Source organism: Macaca fascicularis, chromosome 5, assembly GCF_037993035.2.
Source record: "Macaca fascicularis isolate 582-1 chromosome 5, T2T-MFA8v1.1".
NCBI classification, from domain to species: Eukaryota; Metazoa; Chordata; class Mammalia; order Primates; family Cercopithecidae; genus Macaca; species Macaca fascicularis.
This window is the reverse complement of record NC_088379.1, coordinates 144709679-144720892: the sequence shown is the minus strand read 5'-3', so window position 1 is coordinate 144720892 and position 11214 is coordinate 144709679. Positions and strand designations below refer to the sequence as shown.

General features: G+C 48.3%; 1 protein-coding gene across 15 annotated transcripts in view; it reads left to right on the top strand.

The window, feature by feature from the left end:
• The first annotated feature begins 7164 nt into the window (after positions 1-7164).
• Positions 7165-11214, top strand: part of SETD7 (SET domain containing 7, histone lysine methyltransferase) — a 52170-nt gene continuing 48120 nt past the window's right edge. For 12 of the 15 annotated variants that reach the window (XR_012435119.1, XR_012435120.1, XR_010587014.2 and 9 more), the window contains exon 1: positions 7165-7286. Coding sequence is in view for 3 of the 15 variants with exons in the window: in XM_005555949.4 (XP_005556006.1) it covers positions 7247-7286 (40 nt within the window). In the remaining 12 variants the exon portion in view is untranslated. Of the gene's footprint in view, positions 7287-8238; positions 8398-11214 lie in introns of those variants that run through there. The other 3 variants (XM_074040497.1, XM_074040495.1, XM_074040493.1) reach the window with 1 other exon arrangement.

The following is an 11214-nucleotide window of genomic DNA, read 5'->3' as shown; positions in this document are numbered from 1 at the left end:
GAGAATGAACCTGACCTGGTTCAAATCACAACCTTTGCCACATCATCTTGGGGGAGAGCACAGAGCAGGGGACACAGATGAGGTGGAGGTGCCAAGACTTCACAGCTGAGTAATGACCAAGCTCCCTGCTCTACTGAAGAACTCACACTGTCTCAGACTTAAGGCATTCCCCAGATGCCAGGTTGGGAAGTGATGCTTATAACTTGCAGAAGACCTACTCTCAACTGTCATTTTTCTCCAAGGAGACAGTACAAGGCCTACCACAGGGCTGCTTTCTTTTTGGTCCTCTATCTTGAGCACAGGAGCATTTGAGCAGGGCTTTTTAAATTTGTCTGAAAGACATTCCAAAAGCTGGCTACAGCATCTTTTCCTAGGAATTGATCTATGGACTCAGCAAGGAGGATCAATAAGACCTTAAATGACCTGAAAGGACATGCCAGATCCAAAGAGGCTGCAAGACAGGTCTCCAGCAAATACATACAGGAAGGGATGGCTTAGCATCAAGCCCTTCCGGGTGAGGGCTGCCTGTAGATCAAGGGTTGTCATTTCAATGCCAGGTCCCAGAAACATTTTAATCAACCTGTCTTTGTTTGTGACTGAGTGAAGAGGACCACATGTATATTTTCATTTCTGGATATTGGATTCAAAGTCAGAGAGTCCCATTTGGACAATGAAGAGGACACTTTGACTTCTATCTATGTTATAGTAGATGGTACCTGCATCCTCAAGGTGGCATTCCGTTGCCTAAGTCATCATAGCAAAGAGCCAACCTCTCCACTCCTGCACAGAATAGAAATATCTTTGAGCTGAGTGCCCAGGAAAACGTGGATGACTGTATCACAGAACAGGCCACATGGGTCTTAATATGTCTGGTCTATTTCTCAGAAATCATGGTAGCCTAAGAAGGTTGGCCCACTGTTGATGGCTCATGAAACAGAAATGAGGTGCTTTCCCAAGAACTTGAGAACTAGGTTGCTCTCAGAAAGTTTGACTACCAAAATCTGCACACCCAATGGTTTTGGCTAGAATTCAGTGGGCATAAACCAAGAGAGTGACTCAATTTGTGACTGAAAAGTTTGAGGATTACCTCAAATTCCCATTAAAGTGACTTGGCTATAATGCCAGGAAGATAGAGAATGTTATTATGACTTAGTGTAAATCTGCCTAGTGGGCTGTACAGGATGCTGTGTGGAGAAACAGGTTTGAAGAAACTAGAGCACGGGGAAAGAAGCTTGAAGCCTCAGAAGCCACAGGGCCATCTAAGCAGGGGTGAGTGGGATGGGTGAGCAACCTCATTCTTTCAGAACACTGTATCAGGAGTATTTGTCTTGTCGACCACACAACGAATGTCATTCATTCTACTCCAGATAACTAAGCAAACTTTCGGATGGAATTTGTCTTCTCAAGTGCATTTATTTACATAGAGAGACCTTTTGCCCTGACGATGTGAGTATTCTGATCTGTCCATCATCATTCAGGTATACATCTCTGTCTCTCAGTGTCTAGTTAATGTGAGTCCACTCGAGGAAGGTCAAGAGCTGACCCTTGATGAATGTTGTGACATTTGTGGTAAATAGGTCAGCTGGAAATACTCCTCTGCCCCTCCTGGGTATGGTAGTGTCAAAAGAGTGTACCTTGTACCTGCCCTCTGCAATGTCTGCTTTTGCAGACTACCAATTGCAGGACCCAATCATCTTAATTTTAGCCCAGTAATTTTTCAAAAGCAGTTAGAGAAAATAATACCTAAGAAAACACATTTGGTTTTGTTGGTGGCTGTCTTTATTTTTCAAATTTCTGCAATCCTATTGTTTTTCTGAAGTAATTTCTAAAACAGATGCCCCTTTGAAAACTATTTCCAATGTTTCTTTTGTGTGTGTGTGTGTATGTGTGTGTGTTTTTTTTTATTTTTTACTTTTTGAGACGGAGTCTCACTCTGTGGCCCAGGCTAGAGTGCAGTGCAGTGGTGCCATCTCGGCTCATTCCAACCTCCACCTCCCAGGTTCAAGTGATTCTTCTTCCTCAGCCTCCCGAGTAGCTGGGACTACAGGCATGCACCACCAATTTTTGTATTTTTGTAATTTTTGTATTTTCAGTAGAGACAGGGTTTCCTCATGTTGGCCAGGCTGGTCTTGAACTCCTGACCTCAGGTAATCCACCTGCCTCTGTCTCCCAAAGCGCTGGAATTACAGGCATGAGCCACCACGCCTGGCCTCATTTTTTTTTTTTTTTTTTAAATCATTTCACTCAGCAGCTTCACTAGGCCCAAGCCTGACATAAAAGTTTTCATATCCCATAATGCAAAAAACCCCAAGAACTCTCTGAAGGAACAATATTGGCCCAGAGTCGACCCAAACAGGGAGATCTGGGCTGCATCTTCCCTTCCCCCCACCCGCCCCAGAAAGTCTAAATTTAGTTTACTGGATACACTGCAATGACATTAACATGTTGCAAAAACAAGAATCAAGCAAAAGAGAAAGAGGAAGCTTAATGTGGCATGAGGTATTTTAATACCATGGCAACTGTAGTGTCTTCTCTATTATTTAATTCACTTCCTTAGGTCAGGTTATTCTGCCCTCTCTCTCTCCTGCACTTCCTGTTGCTGTAATCAAATCAGGTCACCCTGAATCTGTAAGTCTTCTTCCTGACTGCAGTCATGTCTATTTCCAGCAGAATGAATTTTCTCCATTTCTTTCTTTGCTCCCTGGACCTTTATTTGGTGCCCTTGATGTCCCTGCTCTTCCCAGTGCTCTACAAGCTGCAAACGCTTCCCTTTCATCCCCATCTCCTCCCCCACCGGTCTCCTCCTCACTGCTCCTCTCCCAGCCCCTCCCTCCAGTTTCTGCAGTTGTCACTAACACAGTTAGCCACTTGATTAGTGACTCAGTGATTCAGAACCCAGGAACCTTGGTTCTCCTAAAACTTCCATGCTTCCCTCCCTAGAGTCAAGATAAAGGTTCTCCCCTCACCCGCCTGCCCAGATAGAGCCATTAAAGTGAGAGGACTTGAGTATTCAGTTTGTTAGAGTTGCCCTGGCTTCTTCCCGTTTCCTTTTTATGTGCCTTTTCCTGGGGCTCCTCAGGCTCTATTTACCTTTCCTCCAGAAAAGGTGACAGAGAAAGTTTGAGCTTCGAATTTATGTAGCCCAACTCCTCATTTACAAATGGGAAAACGAAGGCCCTGAGAACTGAATTGCCCAGTTGCTTGGCTAGTTCTTGGTGGAACCAAAACAAAGTAAAAACTCAATCAAACTGGCTAATTTGGTGGGAAAAAATATTGTGAAGTAGTGAGTAGTGCCAAAACGAGACTTGATGATTATTTAAAAGCTCTTTCACTAGTTCTATCCTTGTCTTCCTGCTGGTGGTGTAAGCAAGTGGTGGAAACCAGAGCCAGGTCAACAACCATAAAGTCACCAGGCCACCTGGAGAGGCCCTGATGCGACTTCCTACTGCTGAGGTCTCAGAGGCTTCTCCCTCCCAAATACATGGAGACCCAGAAGACTGCTTGGGCCCCTCCAGTCCCTGCCAGCGGGCAGGATGAAGAGTCAGTAACAGCCAACAGTAGTGAATCCCACACAAGTTCCACATTCACTAGTTGTTTCACAATTCGCTTAGCATGCATAGCAGCGAATTGACAGAATTGTTTCCCCTAAATGTAGGAAGGTGCATAAAATACAAGAAGCTTGTAAAAATATATTTATTGCAAAAGTTATATCAGTCTTGTATGTAAGCACCAGCCTTCTCCAGGGAAAGACAGGGGTGGTAGAATGAATAAAATTAACTCAGTATTTTGACTGCTTGCTGCAGTGGAAGAAGGACTTATGTTTCCCAAGCTGGGTATGAAGAGAAGGAATCCAGCCTTGGAGGCAATGGAAACTAAGCCAGAGCAGCTTAGAAAAGTCACCCCTCCTCCTGATTCAAGACCAGAGACAGGAAAAAAAAAAAAAAAAGTCACTCTTGATGTGAACACAAAAGCAACTCTCACCCAGCCTAGATGTTGGATGTCCTGTGCAGTCCTGTTCCTCCCCAGTAGAGCTCGTTCTGTCTCACTGGGAGCTGCCAAGTTAGGAGCTGAGCCACACCGCTGCTGCTGCCGCTGCTGCTGCCGCTGCTGCTGCACATTGTTTGTGATGAAGAGTTGTATTGATTTTCTAGCCCATGACCACATTGGTGGGGACAGAGTACGACAGGGGAAACTGGTGGAAAGCCAATAAGAAAGAGAGTTTATGAAATCAGCTCTCAATGAAGAAAACTGTGGGAAAGAATGCGATGGAAGCAGATTTGGGGCCAGTCGATGTGGGAAAGTAGAACAACTCAAAAATGCTCTTCAGATTTGAACTGAAACAAAGCACTTTGCCAAAACACAGGAGGAGAATCCAGTCTGTGAGAAAGACTCAGCACTGTTTATATAAAACAGAATATTCCTATCTGCAAAATCATTGCTGACAATGCTTAACCCACATTCTGTACCAGGCACTGTGTTGTGTTCTAGGACCATAAATAAGAATCAGTCCGTCTAGAGAAGGAGACTTATACACAACATGATTTGTAAAGGTACAACTGGATCTTAAGAGAGTCATAAAAACATTTTGCCCTAGCTTTGGGCCCAGAGCCAGCAGGAATGAATGGTAGGGGAAGAGGGATGGAACTGTGTCCCTGCTGCTGCCTGAGTCATGTGCAGATCTGGTGAAGGTCCTCTGGTAGTTCCTCCCCCCCCCCCATCACTACTAACTTTGCTAGAAGGACCGTGCTCCCTTTCTGTCCCTGCCTCTTGCAGGTCCGGAGGAAATCTCTGCTTCACCCATGGGGGCCGTAGGCAGGGTTTCAGGTGTTCTCAAGGTAGTAGATAGAAAGGGAGCGCTTGACAGTTTGGGTGCTTAGGCTGGGAAAACCTCACAGCACCAAGGGGACAGTTGGACACTTGCAACATGATTCCTCCCCTCTCCTTCACTCCCACACGGACCCACCCACCACGAACCTGTGTCTTCTGTGCGTCTGGAGAGGAGATTTCTTCCAGCCTCCCAACCCTGCCTCACCCCCTTTGAGTAAGAGAATGAAGTATTTTTGCTGCTTTCTTTAGCTTTCAGCATTGTATTCACCCCTGAAAATCAACTGGAAACTGGGGAAGTATCTGGTATGTTCTAGTGCACCAGTATAATATGCAAGGGAGGAGGTGATATGTAAAAAGGTTAAATAAGAAAAAATATATAATTCAAAACCAGTGAGTGACCGAGCTCAGTAAATGATAGCTTTTTAAAAATCAGATATAAAATCCTGTTTCTGTGGTTCATGTTTGAAAATGATGTAACCTAAAGCGGCTCTTTCATCTTCCACTGCAGGTACACCTTCTCTGTTTAGCCTTGGACTCCCAGTATCTGCACTGGAGGACTTTAAGGAGGTCAAACCTAAGCCAAGAGACTTCAGAGAGGTGTAGACTAAGCTAGAGGGTGTCTTGCTTGAGCCAGAGAACCTGAGTGGTCTAGCCTAAGCCCCAAGGACCTTATGTCAATGTAGACTAAGCCTCTAATCTGGAGGAATTCAGGCTGGCTGGCTGGGCTCCCAAGACACCTCTGCAGGTGAGCAGCACCAGGACTCAAAGTCTCCTAACTTCTGGTCCAGGGCCCTCCCCTTTCTAAAATAGTCAAAGGGGCTGAAATTCCTGGAAGTGTGTGGTACTAATGTTCCTAGCATTGTTCTCTTTTTCACAGAGGAAAAACTGCCTTTAAGAAACAAGCCGGCAATACTTGACAAAAATATCTACCATTTAAGCACAGAGCCAAAAACAAGGAGTAGTCTCCCGGGCGCTGGAAGTATTTTGAAATCCCCAAAGTCTCATTCATTGTTCAGAAAGCAAAATGGAACTACTTTTTTTTTTTGCTCCCTCCTCCCCTCCATGCAGTAGCTGTTCTTGGCAGGTGCCCAGAGTGGCACCCGGTAATTCCACGGTACATTGTGTACATTTGCATCTATTTAATCGGCTATTTACAGTCGTCCTTTACCGCCACCTGTAAGAGGCAGCGCCATAATGACACTAAGTGGCTGGGCCGGAAGCCGGGTGCCCAGTGGTTTTCTCCACTTGAGGACGCCTGAATCTGTGAAGTGGTTGGCACTTGGAGAAACAGGGAGACAGCTGGGGACATCGCACTTACAGGGCGGGAGGCGCGGGAAAGAGGCGCGCCAGACGGAGGGTCCTTCCTTCCTCGTTAGCTCCACTCGGCGGCTCCTTTTCAATTACCACAGCCGCGAGAAGGAACCTGCCGAGCCTTCGGTGCGGCTTGTTTCCTGCCTGACAGAGAGCCCGCTGCCATTTGGATTTGATGCATTTCTGAATCACCCGAGGGCCTGGCGACCCGAAGGAGGGCGGGGAGTGGGGGCGCTGGGGTGGACCCGCCATCCTGCGGAATCCGGGCCAGATAACAGCCCCCGAGCTCGGGAAATCGGCTTGCGGATGCGATGCGGGACCGCGAGGACACCTGCGCTCCGGTGCGTGTCGCACTCGTGCAGCTCCCGGTGGCGAACGGGGTGATGTGGGGGCGAGGGTGAGAGGAAGTCCAGGCGCCAGAGCGTCAGAAACGCTTCCTTAGCTTCCCTGGCACTTTGGAGGTTGTCTCGAGGGGGCACGGACAGTGCACGGCGGACTTTCAAGTTGCTCCCGGCACAACTGGAGGCCGGGAGCTCGGAGCCCCCACGGGCCGTCCAAGTGTCCGGAAGAAGCCTGCAGCGCCCGGGACCGCGTTGCGCGCTCGGGGCGCGCCAAGCCGCGCCTAAGCAAAGGAGAAACGCTCACGGGCCAGAGGCGGGTTGGCTGGGACGCGGAATACGCTCGGCCCCGGAGCTCCTTTCGTTTTAAGGAGCCTTACTTCTGGAAAGGGACAGGGAACTGTCAATCAGCGAGGGAGGGAGCGCACCGGCGCTGGGTGATGTCAGCGGATCAGCTGCTCGATAACAAAGAGGGGGTATTACAGGAGAAAGTTGCAGCAGCTGCAGCGGCCAAGGCGACACACCGGAGCCTCCGAGGCGAGGGGCAAGTGGGCGAAGGGAGGGGGGACGACGGCTGCTGCCGCAGCAGCTGAAGGCCAAGGAATTGAAAGGGCTGTAGGGGGAGGCAGTGCGAGCCAGCCCCGACTGCTCCTCCTCTTCCTCCTCCTCCTCCAAACTCGCGAGCCCCAGAGCTCGCTCAGCAGCCAGGAGCACCCGGAGGGACGGGAGGCAGCCGCGCAGCCCCGAGCTGGGCAGGGTCCCCAGCCGCCATGGATAGCGACGACGAGATGGTGGAGGAGGCGGTGGAAGGTACAAGCATTTCTCCAGGGCCGGGGGAGGAGGCGCAGAGGGCCCGGAGCGCGGAAGGAGTGGCGGGCTGCAAGCGGCGCGGCGCCGGGCCCCGCGGCCGCCACTGTCCCTTACACGGGTGGCCGGCTGCCCGGCTCGGGCGGGGGCCCGACAGCCACGGTCACGCCGCCGGGAGCGCGCACTGCGCGGCGGGGCGCAGGCCGAGAATGGGGCTCTGCCAGGCCGGGGGCGCTGGAAAGGCACGGCCGCGCCATCCCGCCCGGCCACAGCCTGCATCCACCCTCGGAGTTGCGAAACCTGCCCCGCGCTCTGGCCTTTCCTCCTTTGGGCGCGGAGGGTGGGTGCACTCCTCAGGGCAGCCGCTTGAGGCCGGCGGACTCCGCGGAGCAATCCCCTAGCCCAGTTTTGGCCACCCGGATTCCCTCCCGGCCGCCAGCCCTTTTCTTCTGCTGCCTCTGCGCCCAGCGGCGGCCGCGGCCGCGTCCGGGTAGGTCCCCCGGCGCAGCGCACGGGGCCAGACCGGGCACGTGGCAGCCGCGGCCCAGGCGGTAGCGCTTCCGAAAAGATGAAATCATTGTCGGGCGACTGACAAGGCTCCCGACCCGGGACTCGAACGCGCGCCGTCCGGGAGGCGGGCGGCCCTCCCCTCCGCTGCCCCCGAGCGAACTCAGTCAGGCCTCCCCCTCCCCCTTCCTGCTTCGCCGGGGTGCAGCCGCCACGCTGTGCAGGCGCGCCGCGAGCCCGCACCGAAATTGCTGGGTGACACTTAACTTTCTGAATTCCATGCCGTTGGCTGTGGGTGATATCACCGCCTCGGTGTCGTGTTTCTCCGCCCCTTCTCTTCTACCGCCCCTCCCCCGACTTTTCTCGCCACTTTGTTTTGCTGAGTTTCTCCACCTTTTTTTTTTTTTTTTTTTTTTTGCTAGTTCTGAAAAAACGATGTGGGGACGTTATACAATCTCGTTGTTTGTATCATGGGATGTTATGATTTTGTAACAGCGAATACTGGAAAATACTCTTTAGTGTATTTATTTGGTTCCACTACATACAGTACGTCGTGATGTTTTTCAGTGTGGTGTGGTATGATACCAGAATGTTTTAAACCAAGCATGTGAGTAAATAATTTTTAGCTGTTTGTTGAATCTGGTTTCTGTCTGATTTGTATAAACACAAGTTCTGACGAAAGATAAAGAAAAAAGTGGCAACACTACAAATGCGTAAGGATACATGGTTGTTGTTACATTGGGAAAAATCAGTTTTAATGTTTTCATAAACATAATTCCCTTTGCAGTGCTTCTGAGGTCTTAAGGGGAGATTAAGCAGACTAACATTTCTGAACTCTTGAAAAGTATTCAATGTAATGCCAATATTAAAACTTATTTCTTCATCTAACTTCGAAGCCAATTAAAGAGTGTGTGGTTTTTGTTAAGAACATTTTCACCATGTTGTGAACTCACAGAGCTATTTATCTCTCTAATAAATAAAGCCCATGTTGGGGCTGACTGGAGCCCAGATACATTGATTGAGTTGATCCACAGGGAGCCTTCTCAGAAGTTAAAAGTTGTTGACTTCTTGTGCCTCCATGTTGTGAAAGATAAAGGAAAAATGATCCCAGGATTGTTAGGGTTTGCTTGCTTTCTTCAACATTTACTTTTACTTGTAAAAATTAAATACAAACCCTTGATTGCTGGTACTGTTCTCCGTGTTAAACCACATTCATTCCCCTTTGAAGCTGTTTACAAACATATGTCCAGTTGTCCACAGTCCTCAGGCTCCTTTGCAGACTGTGACCAAGAGCTTTAGAAATGTATCAGTATTGTTTCTGTGAGACTGTCCACTGGATTCGAAAACAGGGAAGTTTACATAAACAGGGATGGTTTTGTTTTATAGGGTAATCATCCACATTATTGTCCAAAATCAGAGCCCCCTTGAGAATGAGGGGCTATTAATAATGATGCTGGGACAAGTAGCTTAAGCCTTGAATGTCTGGGGCAACCTGGGACACATGGTCACTCAGTTGTAGGTAACTAAACAATTAGAGCAGCACAGAATCTTTAAAAGCCCAAGAAGCATCTCAGGCTCTAACTTGCACAGTGCCAGGAGTGTGTGTGTGCACATGCAGTAAACTGTACCTGTGCCATGCACTCTTGTCCAGCCATTCTTGGCCTTGTGAGTGCTGTTTGCAATAGTCTTTACATAACATCTAACACTTACACAGGGGACTGGTATAAACTGCTTCTGCTCTTTCCCAAAGAGAAGCTAGTCTGAATATCTTAGTGTTTAAGTACCAACTAATCTACCTCTTTCCATAAACAGAGCCTCTGTTCTCAGTAGTTTCACTGTCATAGCTATTATTATCGTTGCTATAATTGTTTAGTTCTTATTAAGTGCAGGCTGTGTGCTAAGTGTTTCACAGACATTATCCATTCAGTCCTATTCAGTCTTATGAGGTGGGTACTAATATTATCCTAATTTTACAGAGGCGGGAACTGAGGCATACAGAAGTTAAGGACTAATCCAAGAACACTCAGTGAGGTGGAGAGACTGGCTTGGACTTCCAAAACGGCCCTCCACCAGACCAAACTGTCTTCCTACATTTTTTATTTTTAACGAGTTAGTCAAATTTATGAAACACTTGATAACTGAGTTTGGAAGTGACAGTTAAATATTATGTCAGTGCCATTTTTTTTTGGTCACTATAACTCTGTAGAGGTTGTTTCTGATAGAGTTCAGTGACTTTCAGAAAAATGCATTTGGGGAAAAAGAACTTAACCTGTGTCCTCTGCAATGGCTCTCTTTTTCCTTCTTCATTAGAGATTTACTCTGGGGAAGAAATTAGTCTCTTCAGGACTTGAGTTTAAATGTCTTATATATCATGTGCATTTAGTTCTCTTTCAGGATATGATTGTAACTCTGGGGAAGTTCTGAACTCAGGGTGGACAAATCCCTGAGGTGAGGGGAGTGGCGGAGGCTGTGTCAAGAGAGTGTTCTGTGTACTGTGTTGGCTGTGCTCTTGTGAGAAGACAGCAAGCCCTGGGCCTCAGAGAGCCTCAGAGGGCCTCAGAGCTCCACCTGAGCTCTGCTGTGGCTTTTGGAAAACACTTTGAGACACACTGGTTCAGTGAAGAGTGATGTTTAGTTTTCCAGTGTTATTCCTCTGGGCATCTGGGAACAGAATTTTATTATAGCATCTATTTCTTTGTCTACCCATAGATACAAAGATGAATATGATGTGGTCTCTAATATAATTTCAAAGAAAAATAGCTATACAGATGAATGGTGACGGTTGAGAGGAAGTAAAAATTAGTTCAGCTTAGGGAAGTCAAAGCGGCAAGATTTTCCAGAAGAGGTGCCGAAGAGCTGAGTCAGGTTGCGAGGGGAACTTTGTGAGTGAAGACACGGAGGCATGGAATTCTGCGGGTGCACCCAGAGAACAGTCATTCGGTTTCACTGCAACAGGGAGCTTACAAGGAGAAAAGTAAAGGGGAAGACAGGGAAGGGAGGCTGGATCACAGGCTGAGAGCATGGACTGTGTGCTGGAAGCCATGGAAGCCGTGGGGGCTCTTTAAAAAAGGGAATGACAGGATCAGGACTCCACTCCGGGAAGATTAACAGGCAGTGGCCAGCAGGACAGTCAGAGGGACTGACACAGCAGGTGGGGTACCTTGAAATCTCTTTGCAGTGGTCCAGATGCGCAGTTATGAGGGCAGGAAAAACAGAAGGGCCTGGAAATGTGTAGGAGACATGGAGGAAGAATGATCAAAAGGGGGAAATATCAGAACAAGGGACCAGAATGAAAACAAGCAGCTCAGTGTTCCACTGCCACAACCCCCTCAAAATATTAAGATTGTTTTTTATTAACACTCCCCCTAATATCAGATTCTGCATGTCTCTACTAAGACAGCTCATGCCCTGTATCTAGGAAAAA